The sequence below is a fragment of the Amblyomma maculatum genome, chromosome 8 (assembly GCF_055883805.1).
Source record: "Amblyomma maculatum isolate TAMU_Amacu chromosome 8, ASM5588380v1, whole genome shotgun sequence".
Lineage (NCBI taxonomy): Eukaryota > Metazoa > Arthropoda > Arachnida > Ixodida > Ixodidae > Amblyomma > Amblyomma maculatum.
Window position 1 is genome coordinate 111,145,158 of NC_139351.1, and position 23,921 is coordinate 111,169,078.

The window sequence follows — 23,921 nt, forward strand, 5'->3', positions numbered from 1 at the left end:
AAATAAAAGCTGTGCATTTTACTTACACTGCTACATAATGTGTAGCTTGCAGTTTCAACTATACTGAACTGTGTAAACCAACCATTGGTTCAGTAAATAGCAAAGATGTTAGGTTCACATTTGAATTGGATAAGTGTTGATGACTTCAAAGAATGTGTAATGCACAACAGTCGAGTGCTTGAACAGGCACTCTATACAGCACTGTAACAGCTCGATTCAGCATTTGTTGCATGCTTGCAGTGGTCTTAAGTTATCTGTGCATTTGTGACAGGTTATACTGTTCAGTGCTACTATTATCAGCAAAAAAATGCACTCAAAAATCATTCCACTTAAAATGTGCTATTTTTTTACCACTTTGTTCTGCCTGTGCTTGTGCAAAAACAAGAGCAATAAGCCACATTTGATTTGGTTTGGAAAATGTTATCCTTGCTCCACAGAAGCAGTCACTAAGTGTTTCTTTATGCCTCATTCTTGTGTATATTTTTTGTGATACATTCCCTTCAGTGTAGAGATTTACTGTAAGAGAAGAGAGATATATGTCTAGTTCAAGTTTGTCGGCCAGTCTTACAAGCATGCTTATATCTCTAGCCAATAAAACCAGAACTCTACAATTTGGTGCCTCATTATTTATTATGAATATCGGTCAGCACACATGGGACACGTATGCCCATAAAAGGTATGTGAAACTTCATCAGACTGCATCACCTATGTCTTTGTAATTGCACTAATTTTTAATACATAAATAACTGCTACTATAAGCACTCAGAATGAATACAAATCGGCATAACAGCAACATATGTATTACACTTATAACAACTGTTCATAGATAGATGCACAATAATCCCATAAGCGTGCTGTTTGAATCTCCCCCGAATATAAAACAACTAAATCGAAACTAGCATAGGAATAAGTCGCAATCAGCACGAAACTGTTGTTCCATTCGCGCACACAAACACGCATGCAATGTCGTCGTAGTCGTAAGTCTGCTTCAGGTAAGTGTCTGACAACTTGATGCCCGAGACACCTTGGAGGCCCGTTCTGAAGGGCACTGCTTCCAGCTTTAGGTTTACGGTGGCCTGAGGCTCTAGCTTTCCCAGGCTCTGTCCTGATGTCCCCTGCCACAGCAGACCCGACGACGGCGCGTTTTCCAGCGCAAGGACAAGGTCCATCACCCTTTGACATGTGTTTGTCACAGAACAGGCAATCTCGAATGGCTCTTCTAAATTGACAGTGCTTGGCGCTGATTCGATTGTAAGCTTGATATCCTCGTAGCCGGGGGCTATCCGCTCGAGCTGCGATGTCTGCAGACGACCCCTCTCGCCCATTGCGGAACGCCAGATAATGTCGAGCTTTCCGATGCTCGTGATGCCACTCCGGCGTCTGTCTGGCTGGACGGCCAAACTGCTTGGTTCAGAGGGTGGCAACCGGGGTGATAGGCTGAACAGGTACTGCCGCGTGTCATGAGGGTTTAAGAAATTAACGGACCCAAACACGCTCTGGCTGTCTCCGCATGTGTTGAGCTGGCACACATTAAAGTGCGATGACGGCTCAAGAGCCACTTTCTCAAGGCAGATGGGCGTTGAAGTGATGTTCTGTAGCTGCGCCTCCAAATAGACTTCATCCGACTCAGCGTTGTAAAACTTGGTTTTGACATCAAGTGGCTTGTAAACCTGCAAGCAAAAATATGACTCTTTAAGGACGACACTGTCGGGACAGTCGAGCATTTATTACTCAGTGGCGCAATGCACAGATCAGGTGAAAGTAAGCAGATTAGAACAATGCATGGGTTTTGTCAAGCTTCTGGGTCCATATTCTGAGTTTGCGTCATCTTCAGAAAAGTTGTTCTCTCCGTGACATCGGATAATGTGATTAGCGGAAAGACAGGAATCTGATGCCATTACCGCTCCCAGTTCTGGCATTTCCACCAATGAATGACCTGAGGTCAGAGAGCTAACGACACTTTTGAAAATGACACAAACTCAAAATACGGGCCCTGGTCTCAAACATATGAGGGCTACCATATATTGCATTTAAATGCAACCAGTACATTTAGTTGCCACCAGTGCCCCGATATAAATGCAACCAGTGCATTTAGTTGTGCCATAAAATTTTCAAACTTTTTTTATGACTTTAGCGGAAGTGGCTATTTGGTTTCCAATCCGTTTGTGCTACACGGTGCATTAAAGCAATATTTTTCGATGCTCAGAACTGGTCAGTCTGCGGCAATGTACGAAAACCGAAAGCAGCAAGATTATGCTATATGACACTGGTACTGCAGTTTCATTGTAATCATGCGGATAGACAGCATGAAGAGATGGAATTTGTGGCGACACCTTGCGAAGTAGGGCTCAAACAAAACAGACCGGCATTACGGTATTTAGATAACGCGGGTACCAAGGGGTAGACAGCACCTGTACAGTGTAGCACACTACTTGAACATTTTCGTCCCCTTATAATTTTGGCCATACAAAAAAGTTGCACAGGACGTTGCCACTATAGTTCAGTTGTTCCGAATCACGCAAGAGATCGACAACTTTTCCGAACCTGAAACTTGAAGAACTTGCGAAAGTGCATCTTGTCCCCAGCCTGCGTCGAGTAGTTTACGGTGCAAACAAGGATGTGCGTGTTGATGTCTTTCACCTCATGGTGGATGACCTCGTCGATACTGCAGTTGGGCGCCAGCTCAGCAACTACGGCGGGTCCGTCAGTCCGACCCGTCAGGAACACTTTCTGCGAATCGGTTTGAAGCTCGGCCCTGACGGACACGTCGCGCACCGTAGTCTGACTATCATTGTGGACGCTCATGTAGCAGGAGAAGGTTTCACCGAGGTAGATGTTGCCGAAGCTCTGGGGAAGCATGAGAAAGCTGCCCATCCCGAAAAGCTCAAGGCCCAGCGGAGCTCCCAGGTCCTGCTTCAATTCTTGCATCCACATGCTGCCCGGAATGTCCCGGGAATCGCACACGACTGGCACAGTCGTGAACAGGGAAGGCCGCGTCAGACGCATAACCTTCAACGCGAGCAATTGCTCCCTGTGATCCATCGCGCTGCTTGCCTGCGGGCACGCACACGCGACTGTCGAGGTGAATTACCGTATATTTCGATGACTGAATTGGAGTCGCTGAGTCGATAAACATAAAGCACGCCGCATAACGCCGCTAGCCAACTCACACGCCCACCGCCATGTTGATGCGACGACCGCGACTCGCAGTGATGGGAACGTTGCACTGATGGTAACACAGTCAGGTTAAACACTTCTGTTCTTTGTAAGGGAGCTGAAAGTTATTGCAAGTAAAAATGAAATTCCGCGCTTTGCTATGTGAGCAAGTGCGCGCTTTTTGAAACAAGTCACGTGATCACCGCTTTCTGACCTTGTGCGCACGAACGCGGTAAAAACGCGCGGCAAGCTTCAGCTTGTAATGTCGCACGTGTGAAACTTAGCTGCTAAACTTTCTGTACTGACATTGACGTCCTACAGTTTCCAGCTTTCGTTTAGTAAAGAAAATCAGGCTTCGGTATGAACGCCGTGTCGACTTTTTACAGCAATTCTACGAGGATTTCGGTGAGTTCGTTCGGAAAGCATTGTCGATTTTTCGCTCTATGGCCTCCATTCTGGTTCGTTCGACAGGCGCGTCTGACACTCAAGCGCCTGAAGAAAGCCCGAGAAAGGGCAGAAGCTGAAGAGGATGCTGCTCGTATTAAGAAGTCTGCAGCTGCAAAACGGACGGCAAAACAGTTGGTGAGTACCTCGTCATGGTTTCATTCCACGTAGCCTGTCAAGTGTCACTGCAAGAGCCCTTGCTGGAGATAACGCGCATGCGTTAAAATCGAAGACACCTGCAGAGTTATTGTGAAGTTGCATTAAAGGCCTTCGAAAATCTTCCAAGGAGCTTGCGTCTGCCTCTGCTTCTATGTGTCAGTCGGCCAAGGTAACGAAACCTCGCCTGCAAACGTTCCTGGCATCGTGCTTACGTGGTTTAATTACGACTCTGCCTCGTTAGACAAGAATGAGAAACACAGGTCTCGACAGTTACTACCGCTTTGTTCACAATAGCGGCGTCGCAAATTTGCACAGCCTGCTGCCCTAATGAGTATTGTATTACCTACCAGTGTTTATTATCGGTGTATATTTAGTGCAATTGTGTTGACACCTGGAACGCCATGTACATGTTGGACGGAGTGCTACTTTATGAAACGCTATACCGCATAAAAGCCCGTCCAGTGTAATTATTTATTTGGTAAAAAGTGAAGTTTTTCCGCGTCTTACTGCTGCTGTGGTCTCAGTTATCAGGGAGGGGAGGAGGACAAGGAGGGGTTTTCAGTGCATTGACTTGATGTTGCATGAAGTTTTTTAAAGCAATACCCTTCACATTATAATGAGTAAATTGAGCGTAATTGGTTGCTTGATGCTTTGATTTAATGCTGTTTGCGCAGTTCCTTCGTAAATTGAGTGGCATTTGCTTCACTGTCACCATTTGCCACCAACTGAGCTTGTCACAGCTTATTTTCCAATGAAATATACACTCTTGTCCTTGCTTCCCATGCTCAACAGGTAGTAACTTGGTTATAAATTTGGTTAGTACCAAACGGTGCAGTCGTGACTGGCAGTCAGACACGGCGCTATTTTTATCTGCACTTTTGACGAGACACTTTGGCTTGTGGGCTGAAATGCGGCTGTATTGATACTTTTTGATTTACCAGCAGTAGAAACTGGCATTTTTAAATTGAGATAATGGTTGCTTCTTTAACAGTAATGTGGGAAACACAGGGAAAGATATGTGAAAACCTCACGTAAACAGTGCAACATATTAAATATGCTGAGGTTTCTGGAAAAAATATTCTGTGCTAAGCACTTTATCTTAATAACGGCAGTGTTAGTTTCATTTGTTCCCCTTGATCTGTGCATCAATTTACATCAGGTTTGTTTTATATATTAATGCACCTGATTTTGAGGTGAATAACGCAATAGCATAGGCCACCGGCCCGCATATTAAAGCCCCACACTATGAACATTCCTGTTGTTGTGCCGCAAGGAGTATGGCCCGTAGCTCACATTACCTGTTCGTGATGGAGAGCTTTCTGCTCCCTTCGCTGTAGCGATGAAACCAAGTCAACGTCGAAGAGATGAACAAAAGCATTTTTATATATTATACACGGGGCATATTTACAGCATATCGGCATGCAGTTTGAGGGATACTAGCTAGACAACTGTAGTCGCACAGAGACACCCAGGGAGACCACGACACATCTCCTCCTTGCAAGCGACACGGCACTTGACGAACGCTCGTAGGTCTCAATCTCCAGATGCTGTGTGCTCGCTTATATAGCCTGAAAAAGTCATTGACACCAAAGTGTTCAATCCGGAGGCAGCATGTGACGGCGGCCCGAGAGATTCATTCAACGAGCGCGCCGATCGCTCGCTTCAAATCTGCCGCAGCGTGAAGGTGACTCGCGGCCAGGGGACCAGCGCCCGTGTGCCTGGCATTTCAGGTGTGTTAGAACATGTTGACCGCCGATGCTTCCTGGCAATGCGTCGCTGCCTTAAAAAGCTTGAAGTTTGGTCGTGCGAAATCCAGGCGGCTTGCCTGAGCACAACACTGTGTGGCCTAAGGGTAACATAAATGCGACGTTTCTGGTAGGCTAAGTTTGATGTCACCTTCCCTTATGAAAGAAGAGACCCGAGTTAGCAGCTCTTGGCAAGCGTAATGTCAGGTAAGCCTGTGTCAAGTTATTGCTTGGCCATGTCAACTGCCAGCTACGGCGTGCCAATGCCATGCTCATGATTTTTCATTCACACCACCAACACCGGCGAATGGCCACCGACACTAATTTTCGGTTAACGGGGCCTTTTTAACTATCGTGTTAATGACTAACACAGTATTAACACTTGAGCTTGTGTTGCCACTGGAGTAGTCTCCTTATGCTCTTTGTTACTATCTCTTCGTCTCTAGTTTCGGGACCTAACACGAGGATAAGCAGTGAACAGAAAGTACAAGTTTTGCTGTAGTGATAGATGGCTGCTCCCAGCTGTAGTGACTGAGTGGTTAGGGCTTCTGACTACTGAGCTGAGGAAACACACAGTATCAAGCTTGGCTGTGGAAAGCACATTTTTAAACCAAGGCACCCATGTACTGTGCAATGTCAGTGCATGTTAAAGAACCCCAGCTGGTTGAAATTGTCCAAAGCCTTTCACAATGATGTCTCTCATATCTTGAGGCAATTTGGGATGTTTAAACTTCATAAACCAAACCAAACAAGACTACTGCTGGTGCTTCTGAAGAAGGAAGGCTGTGTTACATGCTGTTCTGCCCCTTACTTATAATTGTGGAGGTTGGAAATCATTTCTTCTGTTTCTAATCTGTTCATGTAGCTAAGCATTTGCCTTGTTTTCTTATTTCAGAATGGCGATGAAAGTTCTGTCAAGAAACATAAGGCTTCTGCTAGCGAGAACAGCAGTGCAACGCAAGGCATCGTCAAACAGGTATTTTGTTCTGTTCCCACTGCAAAAGTGACGTGTTCTGAGGCTTTGGTTGGGGCAAAGGCTTTTTTAATAGTTATTTTTATTTAGCAGTCCCAGGGCAGTAGGTAACGTGGGCTACATGCCTATAATAAAACTGGAATGTACGACTAACATAGCAAACATTAACCCCTTTTGCTGTCGGGCATTTCTCGCCGTGACGCACCCTCAGTGCCGGCTTGGTTTCAGGGAACGAGTGTATCAGGGAACGAGCATAGTGATTTATTTTTGATTATGATTGCTATACAAATAACATAGTCATCAGAATATGCACATTTCAGTGTGTAGGTATTGTTAATTAACATCATCATCATTGTCATCATCAGCTTGATTATAAATAGATAAATGAGTATAATATACGAAAAAACTTCTCGATACTTCTTGACAGTTTGTTCCGAGCTCGGCTCATATTTATAATGAAAAGAGCCATCGCTCCAGTCCGCAGTCGAAGGTCTCGTGCCGGCAGCCATCCGAAAGTAACCGCTCGCACGGAGGGCGCACATCCGATGGCCCGCACAACGGAGAGAGATGGCACGTTGTGAAATCAAGGTGACAGAGGGAGATGGAAAGAGGTTAAAACAACCTCCTTTGCTGCTGCTGGCCGCAAGCAAGGGCGCGGCAAGAGAGAGCGAAAGCGGCGATCGAGTCGTGTCAACCTACTGGAGAGGTAACGGTGCAAGTCCCTGAACGTGACGCGTCGTAGCAGACACGCCAACACAATCAAAATAAAAACCTCAAACCTGCGGCAGATGGCAGAACAACCCTTGAACCCGGAAATGTACGCATGCACCGGGAAACGCGCGCGCCGCATGATCACTTAAGGTCTATTCACACTTGCGACTAGATGAGGACGCGCGACTGGTAGTCGCGCGACCAGAGGAGAGGAGCTCGCCACTACCAATGTTCATACTTGCGACAGTCGCCTTCTCGTTCTGTTCTTGTTCCGAACGAGTTGGGAGTAGGAGAGCTGCTGGGCGATGACAGTGAACGTCGGTAGCTGCCGCCTGCCAGACACTTTAGCTTTTTCAGGCGAGCCGGTACGCAGCCGCGCTCTCGTGTTTCCAGGAGAACGCCGACGACGAATAGACGATGTCAATCACCGTGGTGTCAATATAAAATGTTGCACCTGTGTGAAAAACCCATTTCTCAAAAGTTCATGGTATTTACCGGATAGTCCAAATATCTTTCCAATCTCCTCCCAGGCCATATCCTATCTCCCTGCCTTTGAGTTCCGGGTGCCGTTTGTTGAAAAGGTAGGGGTATTCTTTAATTGCATTGAGAAGGTGCTCGATCGAGTACTCCGGGACCTCTCTGATTGGTGAAATGGTTTGCGGCTAGTAGTCGTGCGACTGAAAATTCGAGCAGTGCCCGATCGGCCCGCGGCAGTCGCTTTTCGACCAAAACGGTCGCGCGACCGCTGCTAGTCGCAAGTGTGAACGGGCCTTTAGCGCGACAGAGTAGCGCCCGTTGAGCGACTGCGCCCCGCAGCAAAGAAGGTGGCGGGGGTGGGTGCGGTCGCTCCATACTCTTCATAATACGAACTTGTAGAAAGATATTACAGATGGTGCAGCCTGTCTAAGTGCGCCAGCTTTGCACTCAGGCACGAAGTTTTGAACGCAGAATAGAGAACGTACCGGTACGTCAGTGACACTGTGAAGGAAAAGAGCGAAAACGTACTGGTACGTTTGTGACCACGAAAGGGTTAAAAAACAAGACATTGATAAGGTATACATCCTCATGGAGTAGTTGTAGAAGCAATACAGGTGTTGCAGGCATAACCAGAAAATGGTAACAAACAAGGAAATGTCAACAATGCTCTGACACATTTGATGATCCATAAAATGGAGCAGTTTGTCATGGAATGCTTGATGATCAGATGCGTGCATGATTTAACGCTCGAGATAGCATTTCAGGAGTGTTTCCTGTGTGGCATTGGAGCAGTCGTGTACACTGCTGTGGCATGATTTGTCAAAGGGCGCATTTGTATTGTGCCTTGTATGCTATTTACTTTCAGGCAGAGCAGTGTTCATTGCTGTGTTTTTGCAACTTGCACATCTGGTGCATCATACATGCCATTTTTTAGGGAGAACTGAAAATGTTGGCACATTTAAATATTAACTTTTCTTGGAATGACAACTCCTTGCAAGCAATGGAGGTTATGTTGTGATAGCTTGTCAGAGGCAACCTTCGGGTGTTGGCATCAGGTGGGATGGAGGAACATGACTGTTGCTTCTTCTCTCCACAGCTGTATCTCAGTTTACCGAGCCACAGTGCTCCCCGGTTTTCTCGTAATCGTCAAGGGATGCATGAAACACTATTGTGCTTGGAGGCAACAGGAGGCAACTGATCAAAGTTTGCTCAGCCAGTTTGTCTGAGTTGAGCTTGCCAGCTGACAATGGTCTTCAGTTCACACGCATATGAAGGTGCTCTGTCACATGTGGACAGAGCTGGTAGTGGCAGCTCTTTTACAGTGTTCATTGGCACATGGAGGCAGCATTTTATCTATTAGACATGGAGTCTATGGCAGGGTAACGTAGATCACGCTGCACTCGAGAGTTGGACATGCACGTCTCGCCATGTTGATTCTATATTCTCGCTTGTTATGTACACTTCGCCGTGTGTATTTTGCACATTTGGTGCCTTGTGCCAAGGTTTTGTTAAAACCATTTTCTAATTTTCAGGAAAAGGAAGAGACCTACCGGTCATTGATTCAAAAGAACATTGATGAAAAGATGGCCTTCCTGGAATCCCTTGGCATTGATGACGTATGTATGCGATTTGCACCTTGGTTCTCCAGTAGCCGTTCGTAGTAATGTTTCACTTTGAAAATACATCGTTTGCTCTCAGTTTTTCTCACCGAAAGATATTGGCTGAGATGCAAAGTGGTTCTGAGTCAGTGCTGGGGAATGCACGAGATGACTAGTCATCAAGTGACTTTTTAGTTGCGACGATTTTTGTGCTGATCATGTGATGTGTGCAGCGCACTCATGCTGAAGGCATAGTGGCTCTACAAAGAGCAAGACAATTTTGCAATGGAGAGAAAGGTATTTCAAGTACATTAAGCCTTTTTGAAAAAGATTGAAGAGCTCATAAAGTGGAAATGGACCGCTGTTCTGCAGCATGCTCGGTTAACACTCGTAATTCTTTTCTTTTCAAGTTGAAAGCATCCATAGTGCCTCCTCCAGTACCGGTATCCACCAAGCCACCGCCATCAGCGTAAGAGCTATTTTGTAACTGCTGTGTTTCGCCTCTCAACTTGTGCATTTTGTGTCTTCCTTCAGCTTACCTCACTGGCTCTGTAGGGTCTGTCTCCGATGAGTGTTCTCCATTTCTTCCTGCCCTGAGCAGTCTCCTTCCAGAGGTCTACCACTGGCCATCACAGTGCCCACCTTTGATGCCTATCTCGTTTCTTTGGGTATTCATCCTTCCCTTGCGCAGCTAACCAAACGGGGCCTCAACTCCTGTAGCTACGTTTCTGTGTTTGCTGCCCTAACCATGCCACTGCTGGTCATTCCGTACTTGATTTTTCCTAACCGCATCACACGTCCCTCAAAGCATTCTCATCTTAGCAGCAACCATTCTCCTGACAGTTAAAAGCAGTGATGGCAAATATGGCCGCTCGCCTTTATAGTGCAAAAGGGAAATGTGCTCCAGCCAAATTGCATGCTTTGTACACCCACCCAATTCTTTAACAATATCACGCGAGCGTCGATCGTTCGCTTGATCAGCATTCTGAACGAACCGGTGAGGCAAACTCGCCGAGAGCTGCAGCATGCGCACTAATACTAGGCCACTGTGGCCGTCACCTGCTTCGCTGTTCCAAGAGCTGCGTGCACCTCCTAAACCTTTCCTTTTATTGTAATGCTGCTGGCATGCGCCCCCGATAATCAGGAGAAGCCACATGTCGCCCTGCTATAACCAGCGTACTCAGTGTTCCTTGAGCAAACTTTGCGATCAATCCTTTGTTTGCTGTGGCCCACGATTTTGATAAGCGCTAAACGCAGATTGTGAAATTTGAGGAATGCTTACACTACTACTGTCGGCAGTCTCTCTTACCCTCTTTGCTGTGTTAGCGGCTGCAGTGCCAGGTAGCGCGGCTAGTGAAGAAAATGGTCGAGGGCTGCGTGCAGCTTCACGAACAGCTTAGCAGACGACGGCAAACGAGGCCTGGTCTTGGTGAGCATGCAGCAACTCTCGGCGAGCTTGCCGGTTTGTTCCGTCATAGGGCGCTGATCAAGTGAACGGTCGACGCTCGCGTGATACCGTTAAATAATTCAGTAGGTGTGCCTTGTGCAAGCATGTGAATTGGAAGTATGGATGCAGCAGTGCAAAAGAACCTACTACTAGAAAAGAACCTGCCAAATTATTCTTAGGAAAAGTGACATTGCCATAGAACATTGTGAAATCATCAGATTTTTAGTGGGGGTGCCACATGAGCACTGACAGGAATTATGTATTAAAAATTGAGATTTCTTTGTACATTGGACAGTTTTAACCATTTGCCATAATTGGGTGCAACTCAAGGATGAAGTGGCAAATGCCTCTCACAACCTACCAATGGCGTCGGCTTAATGTCGGGATGTTATGGGTCTCCCACCAACCCACGGCATTAGCAAGAAGGTTGACCGCAACATCATGACAATAGGTAGATTTCATTGGCATGAGGACCTTCTTTCGGGGGAAATTGCTGGTTTGCTTGAGTTGTAGCCAACCTTTGCAAAGGTAGGTTAGGATTGGTCACATGAGGCCCTTAGCAGAAGTGGTGTTCGACTTTGTTTTGAGGAGCGCTGACACAAATATTCTGGGTCGGGATGTAAGGTAGCGGAGGGAAAGGTTAGTGCACCAGGCGTGGCCCACACTCCCAAAATGCCATCATACCTAGAACATGTTTCCACCAATAGTAATCCTCAGATACGCACCAGAGTCATTTAAAAACTGCGCCGAACATGCCCCTACCCCGTGGCCCTGCGTACTCACTACATGTTTTATGCAACAGGCAGTGGTGTTTCCGTTGTTATTATTAACAGTGCATTGAAGCGTCTACTTCAATAAATTTTTAGAAAAAATATTTAGAACTTCTTCGGTGTTTTCTGTAACACTGCAAAGGTGCTGCATTAACATCATGAAATGCTTTTGGCGCAAAACGTTTTACATCTGGTGAGTCTTGTTGGCTTTTGGTAATTTTCTTTAGCGCGCATAATTCATTACCTTATTGCGGTGTCATAGGTGCTGTGTGATAACTACTTTGCAAGCAGCAATGTCTCGATTGTCTCCTAACCTACGCAAGCAGCTTAAATTCTGCGGAAACAAATGCATGAAACAAGCTCCAAGGTGTCAACCGATTTAGAATAAAAAAGGCAGGCCTACAAGCCTCTACTGAAAGGAAGAAAAGAAGGAAGGTGAAGAAAACTAAAATAAAATCGTTTACCAAGTGATCCGAAGTGAAGAATGGCAAAGATTACGTATCAGAGGCATTTTAGGACCGCATGACTGAAGGTAACTTTGAGTCGCGAGTTCTCAAAAAACCTTTTGCGATGATAAAAGGAACATTTTCTCTTCATTCGTTCAAGTTGCTGCAACATTTTTCTTGTGAGTTGTTTTTGAATGATAACAGAACATTCCGAACCGAAGAAAATGCCATGTCGTAATTGTTTTTTCTTGGCACTTATTCTTTGCAGAAACGAGTTCAAAGTTGAGTGTCTGTTATGTTACATACTTTTCAAAGAGCAACGGTTACAGCCACTATTATTGTTTTGGTTCAGAAGAAAGCTCGACATTTTTTCACCGAGAAAAAGTTTCAGGGGTGGTTCTATAAAAATTCCAGCAGATAAGAAAAATATAAAAAGTTTCATAATATTTTAAAAGTTCTCAAAAAATTTTTTCCATATTTCACAGGCTTCTAGGCTTACAATTCAAACAGCCTCAAATTTCAGCTCAATTCTTTAGAAATGGCAGAGATATTAATAGACATGTCGAAATATGTATGGCCACTGCCCATCGTAACTGAGTTAATCTTACCGGTAGTCTACCATACTGGTGAATGCTGTAACATCATGGAGTCATTGGTTTTCTCATTAGAAACAGTCTGGCCATGCCAATGTAATAATTATCTGTTTGCTTCGGACTACTAAATGAATCTGGCCTTTATTTGAAAGGAAGGGATGGCTCTAGACCATTGTTTGAAGAATTAGGGAATTATGAGGGATGGGCATGTAGCTTCTCGCTTCTTCCCATACTGCAGACCTACGTGTTGTGAGTTGACCTCTCTTTCCCTGCTCGAAGCAGGTTGCTCTCACTGCCATATGTTGCAATGGCATGTTGTATTGTGGTGCTTGATTGTCTCTGGTGTGCTAAGGTGGGTGAGTCGTCATGTGGAATTATGCTGAATGTGGTGTCTTCCTTATGAAAAAAGGTATGCTGTGCCATCTAAGGGGATGTAGGTCTGCTGTACACTGTTAGTGACAGTGGGTGCATGAGTGTTTCTTCTCTGCTGAGAAACCGCTTGAAAAGTGTGTGCAGTGTGTAGGCCGAGTTTGCTATTAACTTTCTTTATACTGCTGTCACGTTATCACTTCGGATCGTGATTGCAGTTTCAAGCGCAGTCAAGATGGACTATTCTACAGTACCCAATCGATTCTGATTGGCAAGTTAGATCGCTACACAATAGATGGCACTGTGTGCACGATGAGCATCGTGATTTGTTTGTTATATAAAAACACAAACTTGATTAAAACTTTGTTCTCTCTTTTCTGACCACAGCTTCTGTGGACCAGTAGCACTTGTGTCATTCATTGTGCATGCAGGCAGGACACTAGGCGACTAGCACATGCAGAAAGCACGAACTGGCAAGCGGGGTCAAGCCTGCACGTTTGTTTACCACTGCAAACCACGCACGTGGTGTCGACAGTTTGAACACAGCTTTGCCGTTCAAATCACATAAATTTAAAGAATGGGCTATTTATTTTTAAGTTGTATGTTTTGTAATACTTTTTAGTAATCTACTTTAAGTTGGCATATTTGATTAATGTCTGCGAACGGTATTGGCAATGACAGCTCGACTGCGGTCGAGGCGGTAGGGCAGGATCGTGGGTGATCGCGATCGAGTTCGCCATGTAGCACCGCTGGATCTGCATCAAGCTTGATTTCGATCGATTCGATCACGATCCAAACTGCCCGTGTGACAGCGGTATTAGATCTCCTGCAGTCGAGTGAGCCCTTTCAAATTATCAAACACTGGCGTTGGTGTTAACCTACGGCTGCTGTCGTGTTTTATTTTGGTATGAACTTAGTGCATTGCTCAGTCGGGGGATTCTTCTCTGAGCATTGGCATCGGATGTTTCCTGACAATATTGTTGTCGGCGTGGCTGCCATGGACGCCACGTGGCCTGCTGAACGGCAGCGTGCAGGAAGAAACACACAGCCGTACTCCACGACAGCCAAACGCAGACTGACTTTAATTCTTGAGAAAGGATGCAGGACGGTAGAAAGAGTACGGTGGGGTCGCCACTGCGCAAACCTTGGTTCTGAAACCGAAACCAAAAGGACGATACCACAAATATGACCGGATCAGTAGCTGCTTATTCAGGCAAAGGAAAAGTACAACAAAAAATTTGTCAGTATATTTTGTGCTGCATTTCTTCAAACTGAATTTAGCACTAAAGGTTTTGTTTGTCTGCTGAATGACTTCAGTGGCCATGCGTTAACAGTATCTATGATATTGTTAACATATGCTAACAATATAAGTTTTTATACATAAAATTTAGATGCTAAAAATGACTGCTTTTTGCTTGGTAACTGCAGCATTGTGAAGATGCTGTGTTCGGAAAGTGCTGGTGCTAAAACTGTCCATTGTTGCTAATGTTAAAGTTAGCTTTGGTGGGTTGCGATAATCATACGAATGGTGCCCCCCCCTTCCCCCCCATTTTTTTTCTTCCCTAGGAGAAAACAGCGGACAGTGGCTGAGCCTGTAGCATCACGGAAAAGTCTGCGACTGCAAAACAAGCCAGCCTTGCCTCTTCAGAACAGCTGGTACCAGGTGACCTCTCTCGAATATCTCTCGCTTTCTCGTGTTTTGGGGCTGCACAGAACTCTCTTTGTAGAACAGTAACTTGCCTGCACTTTGAGAGGTTTAGTTTAGGAGTTTCATAAATGGAGAAGAAAAGCTGATATAAGTGGCATGGTGTCTGCACTCAAGCATGCTTCAAATGCAGAAATTTAATTTCTTGGAAGTTGAAATTTCACCTTTGTTTTTCATTTTCTTGTTTCCATAGCACCCTGCATATTATACTGACTGGTTTGGTTTATGGGGTTTAACATCCCAAAGCGACTCAAGGCTATGAGGGACGCTGTAGTGGAGGGCTGCGGAAATTTCTACCGCCCGGGGTTTCTTTAAGATGTACTGACATAGCACAGCACACGGGCGCCTTGCTTTTCGCCTCCATCGAAAAGCTGCGCTGCGGCCAGGATTCGATCTCACATCCTTGGGCACAGTAGTCAAGCGCCCTAGCCACTGTGCACCACTGCGGCGGGGCGCATTTAAATTGGGAGGCTGTCCATGTGGAAAGAGTGCCTCATATCAGCACTATTAATTTTGGAGGATGCTTTCAGGATATGGGTCCTGGGCTACAAGAGATGCCATGGTGGCTAGTTCCACATTAACATTGTGTACGTTGACCCATGTGGAGCTAGTGCACGTGAAATCTCGGGATAGGAGAGTTTTCGTGCTTGCTCTTCACAATATGTGCCTTCCGCAGGGATATTCGGACCTGGATCTTCTCGAGTTGGGCATTGGCAGGCATAAACCTCATTGAATGCAGGCTCTCCTGACTGGTTTTAGGGTCGCTTAGTTGTGTGGCTTGCTGTTGGAAAGCTGAACGTCTGCAGTTGCTCCATGCGTCTAAGCCTGCTGCACATCTGGGACTGTGCCCAAAGCATATTGCGTGTTGCGTTTCAGGTCACGGCCGCAAATATGGCAAAGCGTCGTAACCTTTTTTTTTTTTCTTCAGTTTCTCCAGCGCTTTTTACTCCATCTTACAAGTAGCACCTTGAAGGATAAGGCCAACCTAGGGCAATAAGGATAGCGAGTGCTACTTTATTGTGTTCCTACATTGCCCCTGTGTTTGGAAGAGTGGAAGCAATAAACTTGCCACCCACACCGCTGCTTTGGTCCACAAGGAATTCGCTTTCATCTGCACCAGGTAGCCAGGCATCTGCATGTGCCTTGCATGCTGGCGCGCCCCCACTCTTGCTACGGACTGGCTTCAGGGCTCTGTGCATCCAGCTGTCATGCCGTCATTTCCTCTTGCCTTGGTTGCCCCGGAGATCCCCTTAAAAAGATCCTCTTAAACCTCGCAAAATGTAGCTCACACTACAAGAAACACAGAAAAATAGGTGCTCAGGTGTAACCTAGCTGAACATTGAGAGTTGCTGTAGCTACAAAAACAAAATGACATTTATTTTTCATGAACAGTTGCCAGCTCATTTAATATTGTCTATACGGTTGGCAGCCTTGTCGCCCCTTGTCCTTTTTTTATAAAAGTTCACAATCTTCAGCTCTATCAGATGTATGAGATGCATCATATGGATATCAATCACAGGCTGCTGAAAGCTTAACTTTCCATTTAAAGGCGGCACTGTAGTGACACTGCCTGCTTTATGCCATTATGCTGGTGCTTAGTCAGTGGACAACTCCAAAACTAGTGCACTTTCCATTCTAGACATGATGCAAACAGTAAACATGGTCAAAAAGGGGGTCACTCTTGTGTGATACGACTGTGGACAATGACAGCTACACAGTGCTTGCTTTCAGCGGAGTCTTGTGGCAGCACCATCTGCATGTCATTTTTCCTGTTTCATTGTGTCATCGGGTTTTCAATCTAAGCTGACCTGAGAGTCTCGTACTTTGTGTTCTGAGGAAAACTGTCAGCTCAATGTCAGATCTGAATAAGTATGGTGGCTTGGGATGTATTATTGAACAAAGTAGTTTTTGTCTACTAGTCTTTACGCCCGGATTTACATTTTACTTGTGAGAAACCTTCATACAGATACGTAAAACCCAATTAATTCAAGATCCCGGATAATTTGAACAATATCTGTGGTCCCATTATTTCGGATAAAAATTGATCGGATTATTTGAAGTGGTGGTCTGCACCAGACCGGTTAATTCAAACATTTTTGTTGCTGTACGGGAATTCTAAATGTAGATTTTCTTGCAACTATTGAAATAACAACCTATTGGCACTATGAAACGATGCTGGTGCTTTAGCACTCAAAACTGCAGTATCACGGGCATACCGCTGAAGAACATGCCTGCAGGGAAGACATGCTTCACTGCAAACAGCTTCAGAGTACTGAAGTTAGTGTGGGCAAGTATAAAAGAAGTAAAAATAATGTTTCCGAGCCTATCCTGCATGAAGCACAATGGGCTAGCTTCAAAGTACATATGGCATGTAGAGGATGCAAAGAAAGTGCCTCTGCAGTCGTAACTTGCTGTCGGCATTTTGTCAAGGCACGGCTGGACTCTGGGCAACAGTGTGGGCACTCGTCACTCTTCTCCCCAGCATGGCCATGGTCAAGGTAGCATATCGTGGAGGTGGTGGCTTCAAAGCTCCTTCCACCCATAGCAGCGGCAGTGGGTGTCCCACTACAGGACCATCCTTGCTCGATGCCTGTGGCAGTTCGACTACACGCTATACCGGCCTGCACAGTTTCTTATAATGATGCGCCATGACAGGATGGATATGTTACCAAGACCTTGGTTATTTTAAGTACTGTTGCGTAAATTCAGCTTTTCTTCAAGGGAAATGATAATTCAAAACTTGGCCGACCTATTTGCGGGGTGTAGGTAGCTTTGGACGAGCAGTGGGTAATAGGTGTCATGTGAAGGTGCCTGCTCCAGGCAAGATGTATGGGGCTCCATGCGTAAAAGGAAGTTGATAATTTGTAGGCAGATCTGCAGTGCTTTTGGAAATTTTAGTTTTGCGCTGTTTGCATGGCTTTTTAGTGCTGGCAGTCGCTCCCTTGAATGAGCGGTGGGTAGCGTTAGAGCACCTTATGATCATAATATCGGGGCATGCATACATTAGGGGAATGCAAAACTACATGGCAGTGCAGGTTTGCCACAATCCATTCGGGCTGCTTTCATGTGGTGTGGAACACAGGGTCGAGTGCCATTTCCCTTTTGATTTCTGCCGGCATTGCAATGTGCATATAATTTAATGCTTTTAGTTGCGTCCGCACTATCTCACCAAAGTGGGGGAGCAAAGTGTTGGGGACATTTATATGCAGTGCATTCTCGCAAAAAGGTATTTTGCCTCTGTCCTTCTTTATTTTTTTTCTTTGTGTGCTGTGAAGACCCGGCTAATTTGAATATTTTTTGCAGTCCCAGTGACTTCAAGTTAACAATGCTTGACTGTAGTAGGTGTCTAGATTCTGGCACTCTTTTGCCCAGTATTAAAAAGTCGAGCCACTGGCAACATTATTTAAGTGTTTATTTCTTTTGGCCTTGACAAAGGAAACATTTCTACTTCATGAAGAACCCCCATTTTCTGTCATTTGTATTTGAACTTGGTCTTTTTCCTTTCGCAGCAGCAGCAGGAGCAGCCAGCTGAGATACTGACAGGACCCCTGGAGTTTAACAAGGTTCTTACTCATGGTATGGACGGTGAAGACTCCAAATCTTGCCTCTGTGAAGGCATAATACAGGAGGAGTTGAGTGTGGTTGACCCAGAGCCTTTGACAAGAAATGCTGAAAGGTTTGCACTCCTGTTACATGTTTTGTTTGTTTTGTGCCCAATGGCACGGATCACCTGTCGTGACACAAAAGAAATTTGTGGTGCGTCAGAGAATGTTGGAAAGAGGTTCCTGTCACTGCAGTGGTGTGTGACTCAGGCATGCGTTTGGGTTCTCTGTTGCAAGCTCATCACTGTCTCTGCATTTGGGTGTTACTTTGTTAGCGATTGTTCAATTTCTGTGGTATTTTTTGCGGCACATGGCTTTATATCACCGCAGGAAAAATAGAAATAAGTGTAAAATAAATATGCCTATTATAACAAGATGTCGTCAAACTAAAATGGGGCAAGATAGCCTTTTATATGACGGCCCTACATATTCCAGCCATGTGGACATTCAGCTTGTGCGCCATTCACTATGTTGAAGGTAAACAAGTTGTAGCAGTTGTCCAAAAGGGTTGGTCTTTGATAAGTTTAAGGAATTTTAGCTAGAAGAATAGGGAGGGGATAGTGCTTAAGTTCACTTTGCTGTGGTTAAGAGGAGTGTTGAGTCCTGAAAAAAAGTTATTATTGCAGTCACAATTTGAAATATTCAGGGAACATGTATTTTTGTGTGCGTTTTAAATGTGCAATTCAATTTTATGTAAAACAATTATTTGAGCACACATGAAATATGTTACAGAAGCTTTTTTGAAGAACTTTTAAGGCACTTTGCTGCAGACAACTTGCTAAAATGCATGCCATTTATTCCTCTTAATGTCAAGAAATGCAAAAAAAAAGGGTAAAATTGTCAACCTGCTTTTAATAGGGCTTGAATTGGTGCAGGGTATTGAAGATGCGACTTCAGAAACAGGAAGAAAAGTTCTTATTTTTGTTTCTGAAGAGGCAGCTTCGACATCCTGTTACTCAACTTCTGTGATAGTGTAACTCAGTTGTAGCGAGCGGTGTTGTCGATACTGTGAGATTGTAGCTCCGTTGCTTTGAAGAAAGAGATAGTAGGCTTGATAAGTAACATTAAGTTCACTTGGTTTATTAGTGATAAAGTCGAAACACAATTTAAACTGAGGAATAGAACCAATACGAAAGGGCAAAACAGTCAGGATTTCAAAGGAGTGCGCGACATGCTTGGAGATGAGCTTTCAAGGAACGACCGGGTCTCGAGACCGACTCTGACTCCCAACTCCCTTGATGCTGAACAACCCTTCTGTTATACCTTTCCCAGCATTTTGGGGATACATGCTGGAACCCACCAGAAAGGGGGATGGGTCCCGCCGGTGGTGCCCCTCGCTGCTGGTTCAACTTTTTACTTCATGGCATCTGTGCCTGTTAAAAGCGTCATATGACGTCTTCGATGGCCTAGGTTGTGTAGGCAAAAGAATACCTTGTAAGAATAATGAAAGGCATCGTCAGTCCACAGCATCAGGGTGAGAGCCTTCTGACCTCTTGTTGTATGGTGCCTAGAAGGCGCGTAAGCAACTGTTAATGAGGGGGGGGGGGGGGGGGGGCAACAAAAGGCAGAGCGCGAACACGGAATCTATATGCGCATCTAGTGCTGCTTAGAAAAGCTGCTATGCGACAATAGGCAGGACGATACCCTTATCGCATACTTTCAGAAACTAATGGCACGCATCAAACTTTTTGAGGAACCCTTGGCGAAATGTTGCACATCGTATCGCATAAGTGCACAAAGAATTTTCACGTAAAAGTGAAATTACATACTTGGAATCGGCGTGCCAAACTACCTTTTTTTTTTTTTTTTGAGATTTCGTTATTGTGACTTCACTACTTCATTTCATTTCAGATGCCCTTTTCCTTACTTAATTAGTTTTCTAATGCCCTCTTCCTCACTTATATTAAAGAGGGGATTTTGAAATCCACGGAAACTTGCCATTTTGATATGGCATAGGGGCATTAAAATATCCTGAAGAAACTGTGTGGGATGCTGTAGTGTGAAGGCCTCTGGATTAATTTAGACCGCCGGGGGTTCTTCTGCTTTTTGATTCGATCTCAAGTATGGCCACTGCAGCTAGGAGTTCAGCCACTGAGCCACTGCAGTGGGTGCTTTTGAAAAATGATGTATGGGGGAACCGCCGTGTGGAAAGCTGTGCACTCTGCTATGCTGGCAGTGTGTGGTGGTGACTCCAGGAGGAAAAGAAAATTTTTTTTACAGGTTTGGGTAATCAGAAACTTGTTGCTCACGACTAATAAAGGTGACTGCACTACATGAACCTCTGTATAAATTGAGTGGAATGTTTTGTTGCTCTTTTCAGGATTTTGAGCAGGCTCTCAGACTTGGTTGCTGATGACACTACCGTTCAGAAAGTGCTGACATCTCGCATCACAGCGATTGCAGTGCACCCTTCTCTGACTGCCACCATTGTCTTCGTTGGTGACAAACTGGGAAATTTCGGCTTTTTAAAGCTGGTGAGGAGATCCCTCGTTCACAGATGCACATTTGATGGCCTAGTGTTGCTCTAGAAGCAGTGAGGGCAAACATTGAACGAGGGTTGTTAGGGAGGGTAGTGATTTGCAGCGATCAGAAGTGTCGCCAACCCTCTTTCAGTGTGTTTCAGTTTACTGATTCAATGTTGCGTGGCTGTCAAGATGGTCATTACTGGGCATGGCATACTATTAGGCAAGCTTGCTGGAAATATGGATGGTCCATGCAAATTGCGGCCGTTCATTATCAGCTAGAATCTTAATGCTTGAATGACCCGCAGTCTTTTCACTGAGTGGCTCCATGTGCTGAACTGGATAAATCTGGCTGAGGTTTACGGTATGCTTGCTGATTAAAATGGATCACTGTCAAATTGCTGCCACCAGACACTGCTGCAAAGCTTCAGACTCTCAGTCAACACATTCTGAAAGGGTTTAAGGTTGGTTGCAGACAACTACTGGTGCAAATGATCCTAAAAAATTTTCGCTTGAGAATCAAGCTCAAGCTGGGCTTCCTTGGAGCTGTTGAATACTGGCTGGCACCTGGAATGCCGTGAAGAAATAATTGTTAATTGCTTTCTCAAAGCAGGCTTTGTTGGTAGCTCTAGACAGCAGTGTCCAGACACAGAAAGCGATTGCGCTATGCTTGCAGACAACTTTCTGTGGTCTACAGCAAAGGCTGAGAAGGAAAGAGAAGAAGGCGGGGCTCCCTCAGCCCTACTGATCCCGCACTGTCTCTCCAAATCCCCTTTTCACCACCGCACTCCTACTCTGAACATGTACACCACAGCACAGTGACAAATGCCTGTCTTTCTTCCCTTTCCAGCCTAACCTTCACTGCAGAGCCACAGAAAGCTGTCCGCAAGTATAGATGCCTGAACGGTGAATTCTGCAGGCTCCTGGCATTTCCAGGCTCGCGCCGCGATTTTTTCAGGGCTGGTGATGGTGTAGAAGCTGTCGCAAATTTTGCTAACGCTGAAATTGTGACTGACGTTTTTGGTGCAGAGTGCATATACCCAACTAGCGGCTAAGGTTTCTGACAAAGAGACGCAACGACCATGCACCGCAGTTAAATTTTCACAAAATTTTAGTAGCGCTGTTTTTGCACAATGGACGGCATTTATTCTCATTTGAACACTATCAGCAGGCTTGAGGACAGCTTAATAAAATTTATGACACAGAAGAAGACGCAGGCAAAGGTCACAGACCTTTTCTCTTTCAAAGTCAAGTGCTGAGGTCATTGCGTTATGAATCCATTTTATTAGTGCCTTGGTGGAACAGTTCAGTAAATTCCATTTCTCATTATCTCTGGAAACTGTCCGAGATGTGCGGAGCTTTTAGGTAAGCTTCCAACAGGCATATTTTATGTTTTGAATTATCAAAGTATGTTGCAAACCCTCTTTGAATTCAATATATTAAGGATTCGCTGCATGAAGCTGTTCACTGTTAGAGCTAAGTGCCGAACTTGATTTTTTTTTTTTTTGTTTGTCTTCAGGGTACCGGTGAGAATGTGGTCGAGGCATACAGACCGCACACATCGGGCCTGATGTGCCTGAAGATCCGTCCTGACGAACCTCAGAAGATCTACTCGGGCAGCTATGACGACACCTTGAGGTGTGCCGACATTGAGAGAGGCATTTTTGATGAGGTAATCACATACGGGTAAACCTCACTGTAATGAAGTCGATGGTGTGATTGCTGTGCAAATTGTTCCAAACTGTGCTAAAAATAAGAGTAATCTGCATCAGGCCTGCGCCAAAAGTCCATATTTCTGTGAGAATAGAATTCTCGGGCAGCACACATAATCTTAAATGTGCATTTGGTAGCACTGGTTGAAAATCTGGTTTTTCTTAGACTTCTTCAGTCGATATTTAGTTTAAATATAGTGGTGGGAATCATGCTGGCTGGGACCGTTGTCGGCACGTGTAATGAAAACAGGAAGCCAGACAGGCTCGCAGTATGCAGGAATTCACTCCGGTCATCCCACGGTGTCGCTGACCACCTCTAAGAGGCTTGGTTCCACATTGGGCACCCAAAAGTGAAGCCACTGGAAGTGGACAGCCTTGTCCAGGAAGTCCCCCTTTGACAGTGCACGAAATGAGCCATCAGCACGGTTTTTTCGTCGCAGTTTTAGTTTTCTGCTTTCTATTTGGTGCTCTTATCTTTTTCTACGACAATACCTGCCTGTTATGCCGTCATTTGCATAAGAATACTGGCAAAGTATTTGGGGAAGAAGTTTGAAAAACAAATGAAAAATGGCCGTACTGAGGCTATCAAATACTGTTTCATATTTATCTAATAAAGTACTCTGTCTGAAGGGCTTTTATTCCTCATGCGTGGTGCAGTGGACTCTGTTTCTTTTTTAATCTCTCATGCTGTGGTCCTGGTTATCAGCCCAAGCATTTTATGCACTTCTGTAAACGCAACTGTACAATCGTTGCTACGCAAATAGCCCAAGGTTAAAACAGTGCTCCAGGCTGGCAGATGTCCTAAAAGACTTAGTGTGGTCAGCAGCTGTTGAGATGACATGGTATATCGGCCCACGCGGGCTGTCGAGGGACGGGCGTCTCGGTATCTGCCGTCACTCGCCATTTGTTTGTTAGGTGGAAATTCAGTTTTGATGGGATTTTCATTTCATTGGTGCTCTTCTATACTCAAGACTAGAAGCAGGCAAGAACATACTCTAATTATCCGACCACTTCGTGCACACAGCCGTTTGTTTAACACTGCTGTGATATCGTAACGGAATTGGCTGGATGCACTGTGTCATCAAGCCGAAAGAGTCGTACTGGAGTTTTCACTTCATTGAGAGGTTTTTGAAATTCATTCTTAATTAATAAAAACTTTTGCACAAACAGCTGGGCGCTATCAAAACTTCTCTATGCTTGATCTGAGCTTTTTGTTTGCATACCTGAAGGCGATGTCCAGTGCTCACCCTTTGTTCAAATGCTCTCTTGCAGCTCTTCCGCTGTGCCCCGGATGCCGGAGTGATGCATTTTGACTGGATGCACAACAAAACTATGATTGTGTCCCATAGCAATGGCCAAGTTTCTTTTGTGGACACCAGAGCAGAAGAGTTGAGTTCCTTCTTCATTCTGGCCACTGCTAACATTGTGCTGTGTGTTCATCAGTGGTCCTCTCTTGTTTTTTGCCATAGGGAAACTAAATGGGTTTCAAATGGATGTTGAGGAAGCCCACTTGTCTTAGTCTTCGTCCCTTGTTGCCCAGTGTGAATGCAAA

The 23,921-nt window shown here is 45.1% G+C and overlaps 2 protein-coding genes across 3 annotated transcripts in view; one reads left to right on the top strand and one right to left on the bottom strand.

Moving 5' to 3' along the window:
* Window positions 1-600: 600 nt before the first annotated feature.
* Window positions 601-3,204, bottom strand: LOC146182201 (trafficking protein particle complex subunit 13). Its single transcript, XM_084577239.1, has 2 exons — window positions 2,545-3,204; window positions 601-1,670 (listed from the first exon to the last, which is right to left on the bottom strand). The coding sequence occupies exons 1-2, from the start codon at window positions 3,040-3,042 to the stop codon at window positions 918-920; spliced, it is 1,251 nt and encodes a 416-aa protein (XP_084433365.1). The 5' UTR covers window positions 3,043-3,204; the 3' UTR covers window positions 601-917.
* A 188-nt stretch (window positions 3,205-3,392) lies between these two features.
* Window positions 3,393-23,921, top strand: part of LOC146182202 (WD repeat-containing protein 76-like) — a 31,505-nt gene continuing 10,976 nt past the window's right edge. Inside the window, exons 1-10 of one of the 2 annotated variants that reach the window (XM_084577237.1) lie at window positions 3,393-3,561; window positions 3,628-3,738; window positions 6,400-6,480; window positions 9,198-9,281; window positions 9,674-9,732; window positions 14,455-14,551; window positions 18,106-18,269; window positions 20,516-20,669; window positions 22,177-22,329; window positions 23,642-23,757. In XM_084577237.1, coding sequence (XP_084433363.1) covers window positions 3,517-3,561; window positions 3,628-3,738; window positions 6,400-6,480; window positions 9,198-9,281; window positions 9,674-9,732; window positions 14,455-14,551; window positions 18,106-18,269; window positions 20,516-20,669; window positions 22,177-22,329; window positions 23,642-23,757 — 1,064 coding nt within the window. In that variant the 5' untranslated portion in view covers window positions 3,393-3,516. Of the gene's footprint in view, window positions 3,562-3,627; window positions 3,739-6,399; window positions 6,481-9,197; window positions 9,282-9,673; window positions 9,733-14,454; window positions 14,552-18,102; window positions 18,270-20,515; window positions 20,670-22,176; window positions 22,330-23,641; window positions 23,758-23,921 lie in introns of both variants that reach the window. The other variant, XM_084577236.1, reaches the window with a different exon arrangement.